Source organism: Ammodytes marinus, assembly GCF_949987685.1.
Source record: "Ammodytes marinus genome assembly, chromosome: 16".
In the NCBI taxonomy this organism is placed as follows: Eukaryota; Metazoa; Chordata; class Actinopteri; order Uranoscopiformes; family Ammodytidae; genus Ammodytes; species Ammodytes marinus.
This window is the reverse complement of record NC_137220.1, coordinates 24,221,569-24,247,582: the sequence shown is the minus strand read 5'-3', so window position 1 is coordinate 24,247,582 and position 26,014 is coordinate 24,221,569. Positions and strand designations below refer to the sequence as shown.

At 42.2% G+C, this 26,014-nt stretch overlaps 1 protein-coding gene across 1 annotated transcript; it reads left to right on the top strand.

The window, feature by feature from the left end:
- Nucleotides 1–5,831: 5,831 nt before the first annotated feature.
- LOC307262913 (heparan sulfate glucosamine 3-O-sulfotransferase 6-like) lies at nucleotides 5,832–18,309 on the top strand. The gene is made up of 2 exons (XM_080043933.1): nucleotides 5,832–6,491; nucleotides 16,877–18,309. The coding sequence occupies exons 1-2, from the start codon at nucleotides 6,004–6,006 to the stop codon at nucleotides 17,493–17,495; spliced, it is 1,107 nt and encodes a 368-aa protein (XP_079900059.1). The 5' UTR covers nucleotides 5,832–6,003; the 3' UTR covers nucleotides 17,496–18,309.
- Nucleotides 18,310–26,014: the final 7,705 nt, after the last annotated feature.

The window sequence follows — 26,014 nt, the reverse complement described above, 5'->3', positions numbered from 1 at the left end:
TGGATCAAACCAGGCTAGCTGGTTCCCCTTTGTATAAGCTTATTCTTTCGTGTTAAGCTAAGCTAACCCACTGCATGGCCGAAGCTACATATTTATTATTATTTATATTACATATTTATATTTATATATTTGATATAACAGACCTGCTGTGAGTGGTATCGGTCGTCTCGCATAACTCTCGCCAAGTTAACTCATATGGATTTTCAATGTCTTTTTGGATTTTTGAATTTTTTTGTTCCTGCATTAAAATTAGTTTTGGATGATTAAAAACAAAACAACACAAACCTGGTAGTCCTGCAATAGGAACATTTCACACTGGAAAATATGGAACTGGAGGAAAACTTTTGACTTCAAATGATTCAAGCAAAACAACATATCAATCTCTGAAAGTAAGATTTCCAATTTTTAAAGTTCATTCGTCTCCCACGGCCACGGGGCCTGTATTTTTTCCTGGCGGGTCACGTATTTGGTACACTCCTGTCCCCTTTGGCCAAAACAACCGTCAGCAAGGTTTGCTTGTTTGAGTCGCACATGATTTTGCATTCCTGTGAAATGCAGACTGGCCCCACGGGGTAGAAGCCCATCTCCTGTTTCTGAAGCATGGCACACACACGCACACGCACACGCACGCACGCACACACACACTCACACACACACACACACACACACACACACACATACACACACTTGGCCTGCAGGATCTCATAGGACAGGTGATACTATTTTAGCAGACCCAATTCAACTGTGAGGCAATGGACAGAGAAGTTCTGTCTTTTTCTTTTTTTTTTAAAAAAGCTCCTTTTTCTCACAGTTGATGTGACAGGTTGGAATTTGAAAAGCATGGGAAACTCCAGAGAGTGGAGACACAAACTGCTGTGGTTTTACACCAGTAATTATAGTCAGTTAACACCCATCTGTCGACTGTTTGTGTTTTTATTTACAGAGTTCAAATTGTTTACATGAATAAAAAACTGCAGACACCAGAGAAATAATGAGACATTCACCCTTTCGCTTTTGTTCACACACATCTCTAGCCAATCCAATTGTTTTGGATACACTGAGTGATCATAAGAATTAATGAGCACATCCATTTGGGTGGCGGTTCTGGCCCGGTAACAGTAGCACAGTGTCCGCTGCAACCGTCCGTGTCAGTGACTCGCAAAGATGGAAAGAAAGTTGTGTTTTCACACACTGGGCGGAAATAGATGGTGACAGTCAAACATAAAAGGCAGGGCCTGCGGTCTGGAGATGACGTCATGGCAATCAACGTTTAAGACGACGAGGCCTTTCAATGAGGGAAAGCCACACAGCGCAGAGCCCACAAGCATTTCAGTAAGTAACGTTCTGGGATTGGGTACCACAAGTGGAGCATGCGCACGCAGACTGGAACAATAGATGTCCACGGCACATGGACGCATGCATTGGGGCCTAAAGGCAGAAAAGTCTCTGCACGCACATCCAAACCCTTCACACAAACAGCCAGACGCACGCTGCAGCCCAAAATGTTTCACCTTTTTTACGGCTCTGTCAGATTTGCAGCCACACGTCTTTGTGAATCCCCCAAAGTGAGCTGGAAGGCATGAAACTTTATACCAAACTAAACACGGTCGTCTCTTTTTTAAAGTCTTTCTCACTGACGCTCGTCTTCTGTCAAGCAGACATAGAACACATATAGGCACACACCAGCGCCCCTCGAACCCCCTTCTCCCTCCGCCTCCACCCTTCCCAGCACACCCAATATGGCTTAGGAGCCAACAACCACCAGATCCCACTTTTCACCGCAGAGCCATGGATTAGAAAAGAAGGCATTTCCCAAATGGTCTGTGGCTTGTGTGATGACATGATTGTCATTCAGTATAATTCCCTCTGTACTCTGTCAGATTATTTCTTGCCTGACTGCTGCTGCTGCTGCAATAAAGAACCCAGATAAGGTAAATAACAGTTTAAAAAACACACAAAGCTCCTGTACGGACTTGCTCCAGGGATAGGCATCTCAGTTTTTACTGCCAAGATGAAAGACACATTGAAAATACTTCTGTGCAGCTGGTCTCTAGCGGACGAGGAAGGCTCGCATGCAGTTCTGTTCATATGAAAAAATATTGAATCGCTATGCATGTATATCATTTGCGTGACTGAACCCTCCTGGGTTTGGGTGCTGCCCAAGTTGGACCATCATGAACGTGGGAATGAATCGCATCAAACTCTTCCTCCGATATAAATCACTTCCAAGTTGAACTCAAGGCATTACGGGGGTCTAACACTGTGTAATGCTTTCAAGGCCTTTCGAGGCAGTTGCGTTACCTCCAAACATCTCTCCTCTAAGACCTTTAGCACAGTGATGTCTCAATCAGGCTGCAGGGAAAGTCTGAGATTCTGAAAGTTCTCCTGGAGGCGAAGACGCTTGTTGCACCTGCATGGAGGTGGTGGAACACAGGGGAGGAAGGGGAACGGGAGGGGAAGCGGAAGAGAACCCTGTGTGTGGATGGAGAGATCAGAGCGATTTTGTTCAGTCCATCCGTCATTCTTACCCACTCTGCTTAGGTCTGTGGATGAAAGTTGGGCTCTGGGAGCAGGGTGGAGCCTCAAAGTGGCTTTGTTGTCGGCTTTTGTATTCAGCGATCCCTACTACCCGAGGGCTTGGCCATTGAGCATCTAATTTATAGAAGAGAGTTTGTGTGACATCTTTTAAGTCTTCAAAGGAGCTTGCACTTCAGACACCACAATATGAGCATTAAAGCTAATTGTTTTGGGATAACCCCCTTTAGTCTCACAACCACATCCCGCCACAGAAAACCAGATAAAAAGTGAATTTGTTTGCAGGTCATAAAAGCTATTTATTTACAATTAATCCAAAACAGTAGGGATGTCCTCTGATCTCCAATCTGGAGTTCATTAGCAGGAAATGTCTCGTTGATATTCATTCCAGACACACTGCGGCCGTGTGTCTGCACCGCTGCATCTCCTGGGCGGTGGTTACAAAGATCCGCCATGATGCCTTTAAGGATCCTGCCGGGTATCTTGCGGCTATCGCAAATTGCCCACAGCTTCTTCCTCGTACTGGAAACAACAAAATGAGAGCGGAACATTGTGCTTTCGCAGAGGAGTATTTTCTAATTTGCCGTAATGGCTGACACATGTACACGCCATCAGCAGGCCTCTGGCTATGGAAATCTCTATCAGTGTTACAATCGGGGATGCAGCAGCAGCTCACACCTGCAGGCACCGGCAGATTGGAAATGTAGTCTGGACTGCATACATGCACGCATGAATGCCTATGTGAGCACATAATAACGTACACAAATATAGAGGTGTATGTACACAAACACATCAACACTGAGACACATTATCCAACCTCAATCCCTCACATACAGACAGTTCAAAACTTGCATGTCCTATTTGTATCTGTAATCTTACTGTTTATGTTTCTGGGTCCAGGCCTGTCAGTGTAACTCCAACTACAGCAATTAGTACGAGGGAAAAGCAAATAAAATGTCTGATGAAAGCAAAGCCTGGATCCTGACCTCATTCTGACTTTGTCTGCAGCATACAGACAGTCATTTCCAAAGCTGTGAATTCCTCAGTGCCAGGCTGGCCTCTCTCTGGATGGATGGATTTACAATGGCTGTTTGAGCTTCAGAGCATATCATTATTCTATATTTGCCTGGGTCATGTCAGTATCCGCAGACCTTTGTTAGAGCATTCAAATTGGTTGTACATCTCAGGAGATGGAAATTGCAATCAAGGGCTTATACATTCCTGAAAGGTGGGGTGAGGGGTGTACACTTTCTAGGCCAGAGGTATAAAGATTGATACCAGTCTCATATGTTCTAAATATGAAGCTACAGTCAGCAATTTAGTTAGCGTAATTTCGGTTTAAGACTAAGCTAAAGATTGTTATAGACAGCTAGCATTGCTATGTCAAAGTCCTCTTACTAGTAATCTACCTATAAAACCTGATGAATTTATTTTTCTCTTTAAAATCTGTACAAAAGGGTTAGGTTTAAAACTGACAAATCTGTGTTTTATACTGGGTAGTGAGCTTTAGAGCTGCGCGTGAGTGGATTTTGTCACACTAAACAGAGCCCGGCTGTTTCCCCCGTTTTTCCGTATTTGTGCTGAGCAAAGCTAATGGTTTATTCACTTCACCTAATGGACATAGAAAATAATATGGAGCTTTCTTGTGATTCACAGCAAGCAAGAATAAGCGTTGTGGATATTTCAAAAAACCAAATTCATGTTCTGGGCTAATTCTTCTGAGTTTAAGAGATGAGAGAAGGCAAGCTGTTTCCCTGATATCATTCTTTGTGCTAAGCTAAGCTAAGTTAAAGGACCTGGCTTAACCTTATGTTTAACAGACACAGATGAGTAGCTTTAACTCTCTGCAAGAAAGTGAATTAGTGTCTTGAATATTGCAATTATACTGGTTGCCAATATTTAGTCCAGAGCATAACATCCAGTGAAATGTTTCCATTCTTTGTGGAAAAGTTATCTTACCCGGTGATGGCTTCATGTTGAGTTGCTTTATTTTGTAAATTAACACAATTTGTAATTTCGCATATCCCCTCTCAAGACTCCACACTCCAGAGGGTGTACCCACGCAGGGTCAACAATAGCACAACGCCCCTGGAGCACTTTTGGAGATACAGACGAAGAGAGAGCCCGGATGAAGATAAAATATTTAATCCTCAACTTAGCCAACACTGGAGGTTTGCCATGCTCAATTTATTATCTCTGTCTGAAATACACTGTGCCCCCAGGGCTGAATGTGAGTGTGTGAGCACCTCTTTCTCAAAAACATTACATCAGTTCCCCTTTACCTCTTCTCTCCCTCTTCCCATCCCCTCGTCCAATGACGTCCATTCAGCCGCTCGGTGTGTAAGTCAGGTTCAAAGTCTGGGCTCCATGTCTTTGCCAGAGGAAACTCTACACCTGCTGCAGCTTTACAGAGTTAGGGTGGGGGGGGGGGGGGGGGGGGGAGGGGGATAACAGTGGTGCCGATCCTCCCTACAAAGCCCCAAAGGTGACACACTCAGCCTCAGATACTGTATTTATGTGGCAGAGCGGTCGCAGCCCCCCCTTCCCAGACTCCTCCATTGCCTCCATTGTTTTGGAGATGATCTGTGTTGGTGGGAGACTTGTCACTGTGTGGACTGTGTGTTGGTTCAGTGTTGAGTCTCATGGGTGCACGGAGAGTACAAGAGGTTTTGGATAGACATCCTCGGGGCTTCTCTTATTCACCGGGCTGACTGAGGACATCCATCATATATGGGTTCAAAGGGGCAAGGAGGATTTTCTTCAGTGGGCTCAGCTTACCTTTTTTGTAATACACAGTTAACACTAATAGCCTACAGAAGAAAAAGTAAAATAAAGTGCTTAATATCAATAATTCCACCAAAAAAAAAAAAGTTCTGTAGCTGAAAAAAAGAGAGAATAAAATATTTTGTAGGCTGCTAAACTCATGAATAACTTAAATCCCAGACAAACCACAAACAAAGATTTTTTTCCCCCAGTTGGTTTTTAGTTTGCATCAGAGTTTTTGGAAATTATTATGATGCATAACGTAATTTATGTTGTAAAGGAAAAAAATATGAAAATGTTTGCCAACAGGCTACAACACGAGCATCTAGACATGTTATCTATAGTTGAGGAGGGAGGGGTGGAGTAAAAAAAAAAGGGCGTTGGGAAAGCAGAGGAGAAAGCTTGAATGAACGATTAGTAGAGTGAGCGCACTGATGCAGGAGGCTGGAGGTCTCGTCTACCTGAAAATAAACGAGTCATGCTAAATGACAAAACATAAGAAATTATTTTTATAAATATTATGAGGAGTTTTGCCCCCGACATACCCACTGTGCCATTCGTCTGCTGCCAGAAGCTCTCCATGTGATGCCTGACTGTCGCGCAACAGGTTGAGATACATTCATCAATATCAACTCCGACCGATGTAGGAAGAAGAAGCATGCTGTCCAGGTGTTGGCCCTTTGGCACAGAGCAGGAGATCAACTCATGGGATGTAGTGGATGCAGAGTCAGGTTCAACTTTGGAAAAGCGCTGTCCAAAGCCTCGGTGTTTTTTACCATGGTCCTGATCTTCACTTTCTTCTTCTACTGCCTCACCGGATTCTGCGATTCGGCTCCGAGAACTTTATACAGCCAAGGAGCTTCGGACTATGACATGTTGGACGATCTGCGACCACCGGCGCGCCTCCAGTCTCAGCGGAACCGCACGGACTCAGAGCAGGTGGACGCACCGGGACAGCTGCTGCCTCAGCGCGTGTCGGACACACGCACAGAGACGAGCGCCCAGGCCAACGGCATCCCCGTGTCCAACACCTTCGGGACCAAAAGGTTTCCGCAGGCGCTTATAATCGGAGTGAAGAAAGGAGGAACCCGCGCCCTGCTGGAGTTTCTGCGCATCCACCCGGACGTGAGAGCGTTCGGCGCGGAGCCGCACTTCTTCGACAGGTTCTATGACAAAGGGCTAGAGTGGTACAGGTAGGGGACACACGAACTTTTTACACCTTTCATGAATATGTTGCCAATTAAGTTAAAGCAAACCTAATATCCAGAAGAATGCACATAGAGCAAAAATCCACCTGACCTGGCTATATTAAATGTGTCCCATGTCTAAATTGCACCACTTGTTTCCGGAGTGTGAACGGAAAAACTTCCCCCCAAATTGTAAGCTACATGTTCTCTTGTGCAAAAAACACCTCTTTTCTCAAAGTATTCTTATTTTCTACAATTCTTTGTGCACTCCAATTTTTCGAACATTTAAAAAAATACATAGCCTACTTTTAAAAAAGTGTTGGGGACAAAATTGGCCATTTCAAAAAGCCTAAATGACACCTTTTGGAATAAAACACATATAGATGAACTGAAATTCACTACTGAATGTCACCCAGCCGTGCTTTCAGTCCAGTAGAAATGTGAGAAGTTTTCAAATCATTCCAATAAAGCATCAGCTGCCATCTCAGACAGTGCAGGATGATGTATGGCAGGCCGGAAGGGTCAGATGAGTAGATAAGTTGTCCCTGTTGACAGGCAGTCATCTGTGCACAAGTGCTGATATGTCCTATCAATAAACTGGACTGGCTTGCTGATATATTGTATGCAGATCACCATAAGCCAATATTCTCTTCCAGCATGCTGCTCTGTAGATCAAAAGGCTAGTGGAGGTCTCTGAGGGCCACTTCATCATCTTGACAGTCATGTAAACATCATTGAAACACTTCAACATGGAACCCTGTATTAACAATCCCACCGTGTTCTCATTGGGAGCCATTCAAACAACATCAAAGTGATCCCTCTAATACGTTGTCCACATACTGAATATAAAGGATATAAAACCCAATTGATACAATTGACTCTCATGTCTGGGCTGCAAGTCTACGGTGCGTAAAATTTTCATAGTCGATGTCGCTGTGACAGCAGCTGATATGGGGTGACCAGGGTGACCATGAGCCAAGAGGAAGAATTTAGGTCTGGAAGAAGCTGATCATCTCCAGATGGTATCTCAAGCTCTCTGAGAAGGTCCCAGCTTACCTCAAACTCCTTACCAATGTCAGAACACCTTTTTGGGCCTGTGAGCGTTAAAAGTGCCATAAGGAGTAGGGTAGAAGTTTGACAGGATGAAGGGAACTGATAAACAAGAGCTTTGATAGCTTGACACTCTGAGGGGTGTAATTCAATCGTTTCTCCACTTTTTGTATTAAACCCCCTGTAGCTGCGTTTTAACTGAGAACATGAGGACACATGGAAACACTCTCACCGCTTATACTTTTAGCATGCTGCTATGCTTCCTCTCCATTCTACCCTCATAAACACACACACACACACACATGCAGCACATACGTGGGGACGTTATAGCACTTTGCTGTCGTATCCAACACTCCTCCTCTTTGACACTTTTCACCTCTGCTGTCTCTCTCTGTGCATTTACATCTGTCCGTCTCCCTGTCCAAATACACTTCTATACTTACACTTTTCCTCTAAAGCGGAGAAGGATGCCTTTATATGGAAATCCCTGTGGCAGACCTGGTGTTTCCAGGGCGTGTGTTTCTGTGTGTTTTAATTAGCCTGACTGCTGCTTTAAAGCTGCCATGCTTCAATGCTGTAGTTGTGCTGCAACACATGATCTGTGTACAGTATCGATCACAATAAGAGGTAGCAACTCATTTCTTTTTTCAATGTTGATCAGTCAGTGGATTAGTTTCTCGTTGAATCAAATCTTGTCACAAGGTGATGTTTGAAACTGCTTGTTTTGTTGGAGTAAAAGATATGGATATCAAGTTTGCTGTCATACTGTATAGGGGCAACCCTTAGATTTGAGAAGCTGGAACCAGCTAATCTTTTTGAATAAAAAAGATAAATTCATTATAAAAAATAGTGTTAATAGTTAAAGATATCTGTTGATTGACTAATTTAACTATAAACCACATTATTTCAGCTCTAATCATGATATCCCACCACAAGCAAAACAGTAAAAGTAAAGACTCCATATGCAATGAAACATTCTGTTGTGCTGCCAAATGTTCCTGTTGCTACCACCTGCATAAAAGTCATTGTGGAAAAAACGTCTCTGCATTTGTAAGTGCGGATTTTTCCGTGGCATTTGTATGGATTTGACAGCTGACAAGTGGGCAGAAATGTGCGCGGGGCAGGTGGCTCCCGGTATCTGTGATCTACTATAAATACTGGTGTTATGTTAATTTTTTTTTCAACATTGGTTATATTTTCTCTAGAAGTACATTCATTTTATACAGGAAGTGGTGAGGGAAGAGAGTTGGGAGGATTATGGCAACAATAGAGGCGAGCAGCAACGTGATCCTGGGTGAAATCACTGAAAGCTGATTCCCCCCTGTTGTCAGTGAAACTCAGAAATTGGGAAAATCTGTTTGCCGTCATCCGCAATGATCCACGGAGAGGCCGCTGGAAGTCGCTGCTGTGTGTGTGTGTGTGTGTGTGTGTGTGTGTGTGTGTGTGTGTGTGTGTGTGTGTGTGTGTGTGTGTGTGTGTGTGTGTGAGTGTGTGTGTGTGTGTGTTTCTGTGAATATGTGACAGCAAGAAGAGCTCATCCATGTGGAACAAGCCCCTGACTGTCAGTGAGCAGAGGGGTCACCTCACTGTCACATCTGGAAGCTTGCACTGCAGACACACACACACACACACACACACACACACACACACACACACACACACACACACACACACACACACACACACACACACACACACACACCAATCTGATGCTGTGAAAAGCGGCATTCCATCTTGTTGAAGTTAAATTCATCTCCAGCTCTCAGGTTACCATGATCATATATATATTTTTTTTTTACTAAAGCCTGGATGAAACATCAGGATGGTTTATTTCGTGAGTATTAGTATTGTTTAGCCTTTATTTTTGGTTGATGGTCTGTCTGTTTGTTTATAATGGTGTCTTAGAAACCTTTGTGGGCTGGGCATACTAATGCATGACACAATCATTAAAAAAAATAATTCATTCATTTATTCTATAATACATTCCAATGTAAATATTTCACTGGATAATTAATTTAACATGAGTAGCAACAGTTTATTACTTTAAACACTTATTTAAACAGTGTCCTTTCATGACACTTGTGACATCTGCATGCTTGTAATTCAGCCACGATATAAAAAAACAAATATATGAATAAATACAAATATTTAAATGCCTCCAAATCAGAACATTGTCTCATAATGAATAAAGACAACATGGCCTTTGCCAAGGACACATGGTTTAAGATCAGCATAATCTGACAACAGTTTGTGCATTGTGATGCTCAGTCGGCTTCCACATGCCTTGGACTGGGGACGTTTGAGCATGTAACCGTTGGCACCTCTTTCAGCAGACAGTTGAGAGAGTTGTGGATCATATACTGCGTCTGTGCTGTCAGATATTGGCGATCTGCGCAACTGGAGACAGTTCACAGACACAGCAGTGCACTCCCGTTCCAACAGCATTGTCTCAGTTTAAAGACAAACTTAGGGCCTCATTGTGTGTCTTCCATCGCTTTCATCTGTGAGTGATCCAGTCAGTCTCTCCATCCAAACTTCTTGTCTCGTTTGCATTTGTGCATAAAAGAGTCCATTACGGGAATGGAAAAAGCATGGAACAAAATAGTGCATTCGAAATGAAGCAAAGACTTAATGAATTTTTCTGTTGTTTTATGGCTTTAAGGGTATACTTTGGTGGAGTGATGGGTTTCATATGGGACTTGAGAGGCACCGCAAGAAAACTGAAAAAACCTCAACTTTCCATGGCACAATGGTTCTGATTGTCACGGCTTTGTCACCATGATGTGAGCTGGAATGAGAACATTTGAAATTAACTTTTCTTTTTAGTATCTTCTGTCCTTGATGATGTTAAAATGAGAACGTTTGTTGTTGCTTTCTTGTAGCAGAAGTTATTAGTCCGAATGACTAGCCTCTAGACATTTGATTTATGGAACGAAAACCCACATCCACGAGTCCCATCAATATGTTGAAAGCTTGTCAATCGGCTGACCTACAGTCTTGACGTCAAAGGTCAAGCCTGATCGGATTGCCATTGAAATATTGTATAAATCCTTCATGGGCAGCAGCACAAGGGCAAGGTTTTCAGAAAGACAGACATTTGTTAATAAGGCTCTAAAGGGCCCAACTGGGCAATTGTGAAGAAATCTAGTGGTAAGGAATTTATTCCCAAATTTTGACAATATACCCTCACTATATGAGAACCTGATTGAGAGACATTGATCGTGGATCATAGACAATATTTAACATTCCTTTTGATTGAATACAATAATTTGGTTGATGATAATCTGTTGAGTTGTGCATTTAAATGAATACTGATGTAGCCATCATCCTAATTTACTTAAATTTTTGTTCTGTATATATAAGAGTTAGCATTTATAAAGTTATAGGATGTAACAGGATTATTTATTTTACCTCCATTATGAGCTGTTTAGATGTATTTTAAGATTTGATGGTGAGACACAGCTGTGCCTTGTTTTCACAAAAAAAAAATCATCCTAACCTTCTGTTCATGTGTTACTTCAGTATTTTCCTACACGTCACTCTGTACTTTCTGACAGTTAAAATAGTGAAAGGGGACTTTAATGCACACCGGGAAGCCTTTTTCCAGTGGTAGGGTGATTTTCCCTGACACCTCGTTCTATGTCCAGCCCCCCCCCCCGAAGCCATTTGTGAATCAAGGCCCAAACACGACTGATTGGTGTAACAGACCAGCAAGTGGTCTGTATAGTTTTGAGTTGTGTTTTGTTTTAACGGTGCTGGCTTTTGGCTGCAGTTGGTATTCTACGGTTTGAAAGGGCCCACGCTCACACCCCATATGGTGGAAATTATAAATAATTTGAGGTACGCTGTGGTGCATTTTGGGGCGCCTACAAAATCACGGGGAGGTTTCATTTGTGTCGTTTATAGCTTTGGACTGAAGTTACCTAGTGAAGAAAATACTGTGTGAAGATATAATGGTTGTTTCAGTTGGTGCTCAGTCATGCAGCCATTTAACAAGGTTCAATCAGACGACAGAATCCATTGGAAATACAATTATATTTCCATTTGGAACTACAGTGTCTTATCACACATAGTCAACAATGACATAGTTTGAATGAATCCACATCTTGAAAACCGCAATGAATGACCAAGATAGCTGCTTCAATTTTTGGGCATAATTTGTGTCCCTATACCATGAAAAAAACAAACAAACAAAAAACTCTCCTGTACTGGAAGTCTTGCCAATGTTTTATTTGATGAGATATGGCTAGTCTCTAGTTTGACCTTCTGAAAATGATCACCAAAGTAATTATACTTTACCATGACAATGAATGTCTGAACCATATTTAATGGAAATCAATCAAGCAGTTGTTGAGATGTTCAGTCTCGACCAGAGCAGTTTGTCTTATATTCTGAAATGAGATGTGTAAAAAGAGTTTTGTTTTGTTTTTGTCACGGGTAAAAAACATGTTAAAATCGCACCCATCCCTAATCATCACTTTATACCCTAGAGAGTAGGAATTTCTCATTTCATGTGCCACACACGATTTTACCCTTTACACAATCACACAGTCACACACGCACACACACACACACACACACACACACAGACACACACACACACACACACACACACACACACACACACACACACACACACACACACACACACTCACAAACACAAACACACATTTACTGTAAGCTCATGGTAATGGTGTCCTGCTGTAAACCACCAAAGATGAAAATGTAAAACACTGTAGCCTAGTCTGTCTCTACAGAGGTAAAGCACTTCAGCTGACCTCCTGTTGAGATAACAATCCTTTTCCTCCATAACTGCATCATTATTCATAAAAGAAAAGCTATTTTATTTAAGATGTGTGGGTGGCAGCAGCAGTCTCTATACCAGTCATGTGGTTTTCCAGAGGGATCAAACCATCCACTTCCTCCCTCTGCCTATGGAGAGAAGTGAAGTACCGGAAATCTTTACCTCCGGGCTCACATTAACATCATGTTTTGTGTGTGTGTGTGTGTGTGTGTGTGTGTGTGTGTGTGTGTGTGTGTGTGTGTGTGTGTGTGTATTCGGTGTGTGTGTGTGTGTGTGTGTGTGTGTGTGTGTGTGTGTGTGCGCGTGCGTGCGTGTGGGTTGAATATGACTCAAGTTCTGACACACACTGCGTCACTAGCTTCGACAATATTGTATATAACGTTGCTCATTCTCCAGCCCATCCTCAGGCTACGGCCGGTTTTATACCTGTCAATTTTTGTGTTTCTTTCCCACTTTGGCGACCATGACACTCTGAGGCTCAGTCGGTGGGTTGCTCAGGTTTCTGCTCAGACAAAGACCCTGTAGACAGCATGGCGGCATTAGCCCCCTCAGTATCCCACTGACAAAAAGGACAGGCTCTTGTGTAGCATCACATCTACAGTGTCGGTGGCTTGTTGACGTGATCTCATGTTGAACCTTTGTCACTGTAATGCATACAGATTTTACTGTCAGCAATTGTTTGACATTTTGGGAAATAAATGTCAATATTGGCTTAGATCGTGGAGAGATTTAGATGAGAAGATTAATACCACTCTCAGTTCTGTCATCTGTCTTCTCTTCTAACTCCTGGCACAAAAAAACAAGTACGCGCATTTCCTCAAATGTCATACTATTCCTTTAAGCTGCTCTGACTTTTTGAAGCTACAGGTTGTGTTTTCTGATCAGAGGAAAACATCAGCCTATAGGTTTCATCCAGGCATGAAGGCGTAGTAGTGCAAGGTTCCCACACTCATCCTGTCAGCCTAGCTGGGCCGTCCGTGGCCCTCAGGCTCCTTCTGTCACCCTCTGAGCTGAGCTGAGCTGAGCTGCTGGGAGATTTTCCAACTCAGTTTTGTTGTTTGCTCCCCGTCTCATTTTTTTTTTCACGGCCTTGATTTTTTAACAGCCTCATTAATTGGGGCTGAGCTATGAAAGTGTTTGGAAATAAAGAAGCTGCTGTCTGGAGCAGAAGGTCTTTACCTCATCCAGTCAGTGTTTAACTGTAACTGGTCCAGTGAATGAATATAATAACCCCCGGGAATTTTGGGATCTGTTTTTGTTTTAGAAAATGACATGATAATTGGATTTTGGGGATCTCTTTGACTACAATGAGCTCTATACTTTCCATGCAGAATGCCTTTTGTTATATATTGCGCTACATGGGGCTGTAGCTGCAGTACCTCAGTGGGAGAACCCATAATCTTGGGGGGCAGGAAGTCTCTTGGCCACATCCTTGTTGCCAGGGTTAGTATTTAATCTTCTGATCCAGACTGACTAGGACATATCAGCAATGCAATCAGCCGTGTGGCGATTCAGGGAAGAAAAGCGCTGCATCTTTTAAGCAGCAGGGAGTTCCAGACTAGTCTGCAACACTTTCCAACACAGGGCCAAGTAGAAAACATCTTCTCTTTTCACATTCACAAGCCACAAAAGTTGACTTTTTCATGTATTTCTCCTAAAAATTATAGGGCTTTATTTGGAAAACATCAAACAAAACAATATGTTTGCATGCATTAATAAGAGAAATAATTGACAAGACATGAATCATCCCTGATCTGTTTACAGTTTCTCCTGACACCACATAAAGGAACAGATTTATGATAGAAAATGGCCATTATTGATTCTCCGATAATGAGACAGATTGTGATGAGGGAGATAGGCATAGGCGACAGGGGGGGGGGGGGACGCCACAATTGATTAAGTATTCATGAGTATGGAAGGACAACTTATGGTCAATTACGGAAGTGACACTCAAGTGAAGGAGTGAAGGGCAAATCCAAGAAGAGTATGGACGAGAGGGAGGAAGAGGACAGAGAGGTTTCTCATCGGTAAACACTGACACCTCTGCGCCTGCAAGTGTGTGTTGCGTGCACAAACATACTCACAAGCACGGAGAACAATCCGTCATAGAGACAGACGTATTGATCAGGCACAGATAAACAGGGGACAGACAGGCAGCGATAGGCCATTTGCCCTCCTTGTAGTTGGATAATAATCAATTAATGGTCTTTTATTATGGGGATCATCTAATGGGTGGCGGATTGAAAAGGCCTAACTTTAAGTAAAGGGGGAAACTGGAAACTTGCTCAGGAACATCTCCAGAGATGCCTCCTCCCCCCCTCCTTCCACACCCATGGTCATTGGATCTCCATGTGAGAGCAAATACTTTTTCAGAAAGGGCAAAATCTGCCTGTAAAGTTGCTGCATGTAAAGTTGCTGCACACTTGACGTATTTCTACATTTCAACCCACATGTTTAAATGTTGTGTCCCCTTTTTTTTCCTCCTTTTATTCCACACTGTCTGACAGTATCAGATGTATGTTGTGTATGATCCTGTTTCTGCTCTTCAATGAGACTTTTCTTTTATATTTGTGTTTTTTCTCTAAACTGATTGACTTAAATTGATGAACGATTAACACTTTTGTTGTTTTTTTTTTAGTCCTTAAAGCAAACAGTGGGGCTAATGAACTGTTACTTCATGAATTTTACAGTTGGCTATTTAATAATCATTGAATCTGTTTCACCACAGACAATTTTCACCAGAATAACTGGTACATATGAAATATAAATCACTAATCTATATGTCTGAGTGGCCACTTGTGAATTGACATTGTGCAAAAAATGCTCGATGACTTGTTTATTTCACGGGAAGCCACATGAGAGCTCTTTGTTTCCAGTAACATAGCATGAGATGTGTTGACTAAATGAACTACGGACAACTTCATTTCTCATTGTCCGTTTCACATGCAAAGCCATTTGTTTCTGAAACCCAAATTCAACACAGTTTTGTCTCACGTCGTCCGTCAGTGTCAAAAGTAAATGAACAAAGGCCTGGATCGGTGGAATACTTTGCTGCCCACAATGCCTGTTTGCACAGAGAGCACAGTGACAGGCAGGACCGCTGCTTTGAACTGTTTGGAGAAGCAGTTGAATCAAGTCAGTGAGAAAGAATTTAGAACAGCAGGTGGAAACACTTTGTAAAGTAGAGAAGGATTTTAGAAACACAGTGATATATGAACGTACTATATAAAAAGATAAATCAATAGATTCCTGATTATTAAGACCACAAAACGTTTTACATGGGACTACTTTCCAAAATGTAACCTAATTCAGTGCATGTCTTTTCACTGGGGCACTCTATACGGCATCTCTCTTCATTGCAGCCATATGTTTCACACACACTAGCTGAGCTCAGCAGCCTGCCATCCTGGTTGTACTTCCTGCAGACTTGGGTCTGTTTTGTCTGTTTGGGTCCCTGTAGGAACCCCTAGGGAAGACGGGAGGGTGGGTTGCTTTGGGGGGAGAGGGGGGGGCGTACTTTGCTCTTGCAGGAAGAAGGGAGGGGGGGGGGGGTCTGTAGGAAATTGCTGTTAAGTGGTTCTTGAGGCTTTGTGGTTTTGACTCATCAGGTTAATAGTGAATGGATGTTTCTTACAGAGAGACTCAAGATGGGCTGTCTGGGGCCCTGGTACATAAACACACTGCAGTGTTTGAAGCTTTAATCACACAGATTTCGGGGTGCTTGAACATTTGGTGTATATAATGTGTTTACGCTATCTCTTGATGTTCGTTTCATTGAAGTCAGTAAATTACAGTTTGTACCTCACATGTGATTAAGTTGGCAAGTAGATCAGGTTCAGTTCAACATTGAAGATCAGACATTTGAACTATAACGCTAAAAACTATATTCTAATGGTGCTGTTACACAAAATGTAAAGCGATAATGCAACTGGCACTTTATTTAAAGGTGCACTGTGTAACTTTGGGTGTGTCATAGAAGTGACAATTCTCTAAGATATATTCTCATAACTGAATAAACAAACTTTCCATGCAGGAAAATAGGATCCCTGGAACACTGTTTGATGTTAGAAATCTCCCATACAAGTTACTGTTTCACTGTTTACAGCAGCAGGGCCCAGAGTTTTGTTTACCAACATATTCCAGTGTTACATTTGGTTACATGCTCCTCAAAATAATTTGGTTTTGTTTTATGATGATAGAATTATATACTAAGAATTCCATATAGAGAAAATGTGTTTTGTAAACTAACTGCAGGCTCTGCAAATGTAAACAAATCCCCCTCCTCTGAAACTGCAGAGTGTACCTTTAAAGCTGCATTAATTAATATTTTTATATGAGCAATTTCTTAAACGCAAAGACACACAAAAAGTACTGCTTTAAAAGACATATAAGATGTGGAATCATTACCAATCAAGCTTCCAAACTGTGAATGGCCACCAGCTAGGGGTATTAGAGTGTGAAAAAGTCTCCACACCATTATGTTTTTGAGAGATAAATCCCAATTCTGTGTCTGACCAGTTTCTTCCTTTTGGTTTAGGAACCTGATGCCTCGGACGCTGGACGGCCAGATCACCATGGAGAAGACTCCCAGCTACTTTGTGACAAAGGAGGCTCCGGGCCGTGTCTGCACCATGAACTGCCAAACCAAGCTCATCGTTGTGGTGAGGGATCCTGTGACGCGGGCTGTATCTGACTACACCCAGACACTGTCCAAGAACCCGGGCCTTCCATCCTTCCAGAGCCTGGCTTTGAAAAACTCAACCACAGGCCTGATTGACACCACGTGGAGCGCCGTACGCATCGGCCTCTACGCCAAACATCTGGAGAACTGGCTCCAGCATTTCCCTTTGTCTCATTTTCTCTTTGTGAGCGGCGAGCGGCTGGTGTCCGATCCAGCCGGGGAGATGGGCCGGGTTCAGGACTTCCTGGGTCTGAAGAGGGTGGTTTCAGACAAACATTTCTACTTCAACCAGACCAAAGGCTTCCCCTGCTTGAAGAAGCCCGAGGGGAGCAGCAGACCTCGTTGCCTGGGGAAGTCTAAAGGCCGACCCCATCCCCACATCCCCTCCGAGGTCCTGCAGAGACTCAGAGACTTCTACAGGCCCTTCAACCATCGTTTCTACCAGATGAGTGGACAAGACTTTGGCTGGGACTAACAGAGGAGATTCCCACCCATAGATGGGCTTTCTGAAGAGTTTGATGTTTAATGCTCCGCAGGTCTGACCTTCTCAGGGACGGAGGTAGAGGAATTTAAAGTCCACAGAGTGAATTGTGCCTCTGTGGAATCAATATGACACCCGCAGCCCACGAACAGTTTCAGTTTGGCTGTGGAGTAGAGGCCGATATGGACACAGTGCTCGAGTTATGGTTGAGTTAAACCGTTAAACCGTTTTCTTCCCTGTATATTGTTTTACAGAAGAAAGAAGAAAACCATATACCAAAGGGAAAGTGGAAAAATAACATGCCTTTGAATATATATTTTTTTTACTTCTTTTATGTTTCCTTTATTAAAAATAAGCTGATATTTATAGTTTCTGTTGATTTGAAATACAACAGTTACAGATTTCTGTTATGAAAGAAATGTATTTATTACATGACCAGGCAGGACAAAAATATTGACTATATGCAATCATTGACAAGACATTGGGAGAAAAATGTGATTCTCCCATGATAAACCACTATTTCTTTTTAATTATTAACTGTGTCAGATCATTTATATTTCCATTACATTTATTGTTCACAAATGTGCTTTGAAATGCTACAGATCTCAATTTGACGTTGACGTTTCTGTGTACATTGTGGTCGATCTACCAATAATACCTCTTCTGTAAATATGATATTATATGTGTAACAGAAACCACACACACACACACACACACACACACATTCCACTTGTAGGTATTTGTATATAGTTTTCCCATCAGAGCTACATCTCTATTTGAATTTCCCTGGACAGTACCAACTATATCAGCTGTTACTCACTTAAACTGAATGACTGTTTTGATCTGTGATTATTGATCCATTTTAAAACTCCGCGTGTAAAGAACACATAGCACAGAGTGGTGTGTATAAAATCTTTATTATTTTATTGTTGTGAAGTAAAGTTTTACCTGACATGACATCCAGAGCACAATGCGTCGTCCTTTTTCATTCTATGTATTACTGCATTAAACAAACTGAGGACGTTAATATCAAATGATGGAAGAGCGATATATTTCGCCCCTCCAAAGTTACTCCTTATCAAACGAATGTAACACATGCTGAAACTTCTACCTATTTTAATCCCCATCTGTGAAGGGATCAGCCACCAAACGGGGATCATCCCCTTGTACTCTATCTTAGCATCTGTAATTAGCATGGCAAACCTGTCAAGCTCTAGATTTCTCCACATCAGAGCCCCGTGCATTGGGCTGCTAGATCTTTTTTTTTAGCCCTTTTTAACACAAGAGATGTAAAAGTACAGTATGAGAAACAGCTGTTATCATGTCCGCTAACCTACAGTATTCAATCTAAATCACTTTACTTGGTCCACAAGGACGATTAACACATTAAAGGCAATAAACACATGGACACAACTCGCATACAGTATAATACACAAGGACAATAAAAAAGAATCAGAATCAGAATCTGCTTGAATGCTTAATGCCAGAATGTGTGATGGATCCAGTAAAATCCTGTGGGCTGATTTGACAGACTGCTGTTCACAAAGGGCGGGAAGTGATCTAACGGGGTGTCTCATCATTTCAGAGCAGACTTTGGCCGTGTACATCAGGCGGTTTCTGTCCTGCAAGGTGATCCAGTGTGTGAAGTAAAAAATCAATATACTGTCAATGAAGAGTGGTAGAATGTTGTTAGAACGTTTTTACTGTAATCAAATGATCTCAGCTACCTGAGAATATACTGTCAATGCTGACATTTCCTGAGGATCTCCACTGTGTCATTACTCCTTGATAATGTACACGGTTTCCCCATGGATGGTGGTGTCGACTGCCTCGGCCAGCTGCCTCTGTTTGCATGGAGAAGGTCACTATTTAGTTCAAGACAGGAGTTTTTCACATGCATCACGAATATCTTTATATCATTAACCTCACTGCCAGCCAGTTTCAACACAGTCCTATTTCTAGTGAGGCTTTTAGAAAGTTGTCTTATGCGGACCTGCCATTTGTCACGTACACAGTTTCTCGGGTTATCGGTTTCCAGAAGCAGATAATCATTATGGTGCTACGTCAGTCTAGACAACATCCCACTTCCTGCACTCTGTCTGAAAGTTGTCTGACACTTGATAATCAACGAGGTAAAAATGCATCTAGCAGGTGCATGCTCTGCATTTCTTTTTTTGCCATCACTCCCCTTGGTACTTTCCAGTGCGTGTCAGCAAAGGTGACTCCGTTGTATTTTGTTATCATATAAGAATACTTAAGTCAAAAGAACACAACCAATAATATCACAATTTCCCTCATACTTCACTCGGACAAAAAATGCTCCATAGCTCTACTAGTGGTCAAAAACTTTAAGTATATTTCAAACATCTATAAGTCCAGAAACCCTTTTGAAAATAGGTTACAGCTCGCAACTGCCTGTGTAACTTTCTTTCTTTCTTTATTTGTTTAACCTGACTCCTATACTTTAGCTAGTTAGTTGAATGGATAGTAGATGCGGCATACCAACTGAGGGGGCTTAGACAGAAAGTCGCAGGCCACCTAAACACAACACTGCATGGTCTCACTAAAAACTGAAAGGTTTTTCCTTGAGTTTTCAAAAGTTTCCGCATTCAGACGCAATTGTTTTGAAAACCTTCAGTTTCATCAGTTCTTTTATGTCTTGCTCACTGTGTTGGTGCTGCCATACAAAGTTGTTTCTCTCTCTCCCCCCTCTCTCTCTCTCTCTCTGTCCCTTTCTACTTCACTCCTTTGTTTACGCTCTCAAATTTAAACTTAAACTTCAGTTTCTCCCCTGTCGTTCTCAGACATAAATCTCGCTTTGTCTCTCCCCTCTCCTCTTCATCCTCTCTAACGCTGCTTTTCCCTCTCGCCACTTCCACACAGTGCGACCACATGTACTGTCTGAGGCCTGCGTGTGCTATGTGGCCTCTAATTATGAGAGATGTCAGCTCACTCAGAAAGCCCCCTCCTTCCTCTCTTTCATGGTGTACTATCCTTTATGGAAGAAGGGGGAAAAAACAAAACAAACATCTGCTCTGACCAAAAAAAGGAACCCACTTTAAGATCTGAAAAACTGAGTTACAGATGTTTTCTTGTTTTCTTTAGAATGCTTGGAAGTGTGCTTGATCAGTATTTGCATTCAATGATTAACACAAATACTTAATCAAATCGATTAACCTTGACCTTTATGTGGAAATGTCTGTTTTGTGAGTTTGTGAGTGAAAGAACTGAGCGGCTGCACACATTGCATAGCATGCTATAGTGTGTTTTTTTTGGGGGCGATTTTGCATGCACACATGGCCAATGCTTTGGCCCTCCCCATACGCCTTGACCTCTCTAATTCCTGTCAGTATTTCTGTCACTTTCCCCCCTCTGTTTTATATGTCTGGCATGAGCTTTTAGTGGGCCTTGCTAAAAATTTAAATGCGCTTGGCTCACTTCATCTTTGCCAACTTTTATTACACTGTATTACCAGTCATAGTGATGGCTGCCTTTTTCGCTGTGCCAGCCCAGCAGCATACATTAAAGATAACTGATTTCCCATTCTGCCATCTGGGAAAGACATTTGTGCCAGCGTTCGCATGGGAAATAGCCCAGTCGTTATGTATCATTAAATCAGCAGGACATTCGGCATAATCAACAGTTGTCACTACACGCTGGTAATGATGTGTGAAATCCAACTGAGGTGAGAAAGAGCAAGAAATATGGAGGGAATAATTGAGAATACATTCCCCAAAACCGAGAGTTAAAGATGTGTGTTGGGGTATGTGAAAATGATCCACTGCACATGTGACGAACCATAACTTCATCCAACTATGTAATCAACACAAACACGCCTAGGTATTAGCCCCTGGTCTGTGTTTGACCATGTGGCTGGGTGTGAGCACACGACCAGCCAACCTCCACTTGTATCTGCCATGAGAATCTGTAGACACCACCAGGATTTAGTCATGTTTTTACGAGCCTGTCATCAATATTTTAGCTGCATGGCAATTCACAAAATTCACGATTCGAGCTGATTAAAAAGCGTATGATGGTGTCACACAGTTCCAGACATTTCTTTTACGTCCCCATTACAAATTTATTGTAGGAATGGACGTCAGAATAAAACAATCATTCCTGGCTGTTTTGAGTGGTTTTCCAGCAGTAACAGATATCAAAAAGACACAACACTTGGAAGTGCTGTATATATATTTTTTAACATTTTGGTTTCATAAACCGATCCCATTAAAAAAGAAAAAATCTGTCATTACTTTCCAACTTCCCTACCTTGTCTGTGGCTCTCCCCAAGCCCATATTGTTCCCACTTAATAAATGTAAGTGTGATGGACTAAAAACAAACTACAACGTACATAGTCATTTGAATGAACAATATGTCAATGGGGGGTCCATGTGGCTCAGAGGAATCAGACCACAGTATAGTAAGCTTTAGCGACAAAGTCAATACTTGTAACATCTACTCATGTTGGTTTTGGTCCTTCTCTAGGGTTTGTTGACAATAATGGATAAAGAATCAAAAGAGAGGTACACACATTTAAGTAAAATCCACAGGAATTCTTTTAAGGTTTTGTGTTCCCTTCTTTTTACCGTGGACCCGAAGACAAAGTCAAAAAGCAATGTTCAGCTCAACACTTTACACAAAATCCACATGATAGGAAGACAATATATTTTCCTCTAAATCTATTTGAAAGATATTCTGGATTAGAATTGATAAAAGGCAAAGTCGATAAATTACAGGTCCGTAAATCTCTCAAGCCTCCCTTCTCATGGGGACAGTAATTTGTTTAGCTTTCGCTGGCATGCAGCTTCCAAGGATCTGGAGCCCACAACTGAACGCATGCCATCAATTCCTCCCATTGTGGATTTGTTTGCATGAGTGAAAATCGCCCCAACGTGGATTGAGTTACAGGCCACTGTGGCTAGTCGAGATTAGGCACGATGAGGGATGTATATTTTGTGCGGTGGCTCTCATTTGGGAATAATTGGCACATGGCAGACTAATCAGAAACACTCCGTAAGGGAGGGATGAACCACTCCGAGGGCTGAAAGGAGAGGGGGAGGGGGGTGATTTTCTACGCAGCAAGATAGAAAGTAGGATTAGAGTGTAAAAGTGGTTCCCCATTGAGGAGCCACAAATGAAGACGGTTCATACTGAGGACTCCGCACATTTTCCACCCGTACCGCATGTCTCCTTCCATTCAGGGAAGAAATGCTCTGGGACTTTCTCTCTCCTCTCTGCGGTTCAGGCCTCACAGCATCTTGTTAAATTTGTGACTCCAGCTTTAATTGATGAGAGAGTCATTTGGGTTAGAGGGATTTTTCAAAATAGTCCTTGCTGGTAGCTCAAGTCAAATTGGCAAACTTATATTTAGGGGTAGCGATCAAGAACTCTTACATTAGGATGTTATGACATTGTTTTTCTGCACCCTTTTCAGTGCACACTGTTTTAAACCAGAGAAATACTAGCCCACGCCGGCCTATCGCACGAAAAATCTGAGTTTATAGACGGATTAACACGTGGTAGATGAGGTACGAACCGTGACTCTGTTGCCAAATGGAAATAAACCCTTCACACCACGGACTAAAACGGCATTTAAAAAATTAATAAAAACACAACTCCTCTAGAAACACTCTAAAAATGTACACACATCTGTATGAACGAAAAACCCTTAACTTCAAATGCTGCGTTAAGTTGTCAAACCTACAGTATACTCCATGCTACAATACCCGTTTTTCCCTCCACCTGCATCTTCAAACAAAATGCTAGCACACTATGTACAGTGAATCGCTCTGAATGAGAGAGGCCCACACCTGGCCTTCACGGATGGTTTGATTTAATCCGCCAAAGACCCCGTTTATTATTCGCTGAGAGTTAAATACAGCCCTTGAGTTTGGCCTATTAAACAAAAATCCCAAATTGGTTCTTCATTTGCTCCATGGTGTTATTAATCCCCAACCAACCACTTGTACATGCAGTATGAGGCTGATTAATTAAATGGGCTGTAATTGTTCACATGCAGGACAACCAGTCAAAACGTGTCTGTGGTTTCAGGAAAACGTGGGATAAAGACAAGATGTCTTCGCCCTAAGCTCTGAGTTGGCATCCAAAGTAATGTAAACTTACACACACACAGTAGCTCTTCTGTCGTTCCAAAGATGAATTAAAATCAATTTCCAGGCCATGTGAGTGCATGTCTTTTTGATGTGATATGGCATATGCATCCTGCCTGACTCAGTCCTTCCAAGGGTTCTCTGTGTGTTGGTGGTTTTCCTCCCAAGAATGGCCGAACCGCAGCTCTGTCTGGTGACATACAGTGCAGCACGCAAAGCAAGGCATCACGAATGGTCATTTACTGAACACACGAGCACACATGCAGCCAAGCTGTAAAACACTTTCACATGTTGGAGCTTGAAATAAATTTCATGTAAAAAAAAAAGAAAGCCCTATGTAAACTGTTGTTGAAATTTCAAAAGTAATGACTTTGGGTCATCTAAGGACTGTTTATTGTGGCCCTTTTGCAGCTTATAATCAGAAAGAGTTTTTTTTTCTCAACACACTTCTTCTTCTTTCTAACCTAAGGGGACTTAAGAAACCTACTCAATATCCCTTTAGGATCCATATAAACCAACGATACCTGTTCACGCCTGTAGTCATGTTAAAGTTTTTTCCCCCGCGTGAACCTGACAGATTTGACCTGTTCACCTCCAGCAAGATATATACCTCTACACAAAACCTACTGATGAACTGATGGCTACTTACAGATGTTTTAACATGTAGTGACACAGTATCACATACGGCATTACGGTATAGGTGTAAAACAAGCCATATATTCAGCCTGCTGAATCCTGTCTTACCAGCGTACATCGCCTTTGGGTCTATATGTGAAAAGTCAGGCGATCTCCAGAGTGATTACAATTCACGCTGAGAGGAACACAAATGTGTGTACCAATTTTCATTGCAAAGTGTCTAATAGCATTTGAAACATTTCATATTTTTAGTGTGGACCATAGTATAAAAATGTATCTTTATGCCAATTTCTGCTCAGTATAAAATGGGATGAGGAAGTTAATCTCCCTAACTCAATTTCATCTGAAAGTTGACATCATGTGTTAGTGTTGGGCTCTAGATCGGAAGACTGTGGCCACCGTGTAATCCCCCTCTCCCTAGAAAGCATCAGATAGACCTTCTCAAGAGTCCTGCTCCATGACAACATACATGGTGAATGCTAAACCAGAGCTGAGCACGCACTTTGAAGCCATTGTTAAAAAACCTGTGAGGCTGTAACACCTTCAGTAACACAGGGACAATGAATGTATGATTCATATCTCATAAAATACGACACCTGTGAGCACATGCCGTACTGTGCTCTAACCCGGGCTCTATAGCTTGATGACGGACACACACACACACGCACGCACACACACACACACACACACACACACACACACACACACACACACACACACACACACACACACACACAACACACATCTCCCAGATCCCAAATCTAATTGAATCTGTCAAAACTGCCTTAATGATGGACATGTATAACCCCAGAGTCCCCTGGGGGCCAGGGCTTTGGGTCCTGTGAGTCTCAGAGACAACATGCCCCACAGGTGTGGGGAAATGATGTACACAGACTCGGGTTACAGCAGACTGGCCTGGGACAGGTTGATGGAGGCTCTGATTGATCCTGAAAACAGAGAAGCCTGTGGGAGAATTGTAATTGAACCTGGAACAGATGTTAAACAGTCCAAAAAGAATGTGGTTACGATGAAGGTACACAGCCTCAAAAATTAGACTTGATGAACCGAAATACCACTTAATAAGTGCCATTGGCAATAGGGGAGTCTTTTTGGTGTTTGCAGATTTAAGGGTCATTGAAGGGTTCATGGTGCAGTTACAAACATGTTAGTGAAACATATGGTAGCTTTCAGCAGAAAGAGTGGTCCATCAAACTTTCTGAAGAAATCACATCTCCGTTAATACAACAAGCAGCTAAATGTGTTCCAAATGTACGAGTTACCACAGAAGCCCAGTGCCAAACCCCTCGGTCCTCTAAACTCCCTCACTAACATGAATTATTCTCTCAACTTGAACTCGTCCGGGATCAACTCTATATCACATTGAAGCTTCTGAAGGCTACACCACACAGATTGAGAATGTGTAGTAACACAATCTAGCGACATAATACAACATGCATACGGTATGCAAAGTTTAAAATGCTCTGGATAGCCTTTTGTGTCTTTTATGAGGTTAGTGCATTAACGTAATGATAATCTTCACTTATAACATAACAATATGTTGGGTATGGTGTAGGCCTATGTATTGTGTCAATGAGTATTCTAATGTTAATTTTTCTCCACTAAAGAAAAATACAAAATCAACACAATATTAAAGCTTTCTCTGGAAGTTTCAAATCTGACTCCCTGATTGTAAAAGACGATTTAACCGAGCCTATGCAGCGAGAGTGTCATCGCTCCACCTTGTTTCTGATTGGAGGAATACAGGG

What these genes read in the sequence shown, in the direction of transcription:
- LOC307262913 (XM_080043933.1), top strand. Translation starts at nt 6,004, where the DNA reads ATGGGATGTAGTGGATGCAGAGTCAGGTTCAACTTTGGAAAAGCGCTG. An exon ending in AAAGGGCTAGAGTGGTACAG is followed by an intron (nt 6,492 to 16,876) that starts GTAGGGGACACA and finishes CTTTTGGTTTAG; the next exon opens with GAACCTGATGCCTCGGACGC.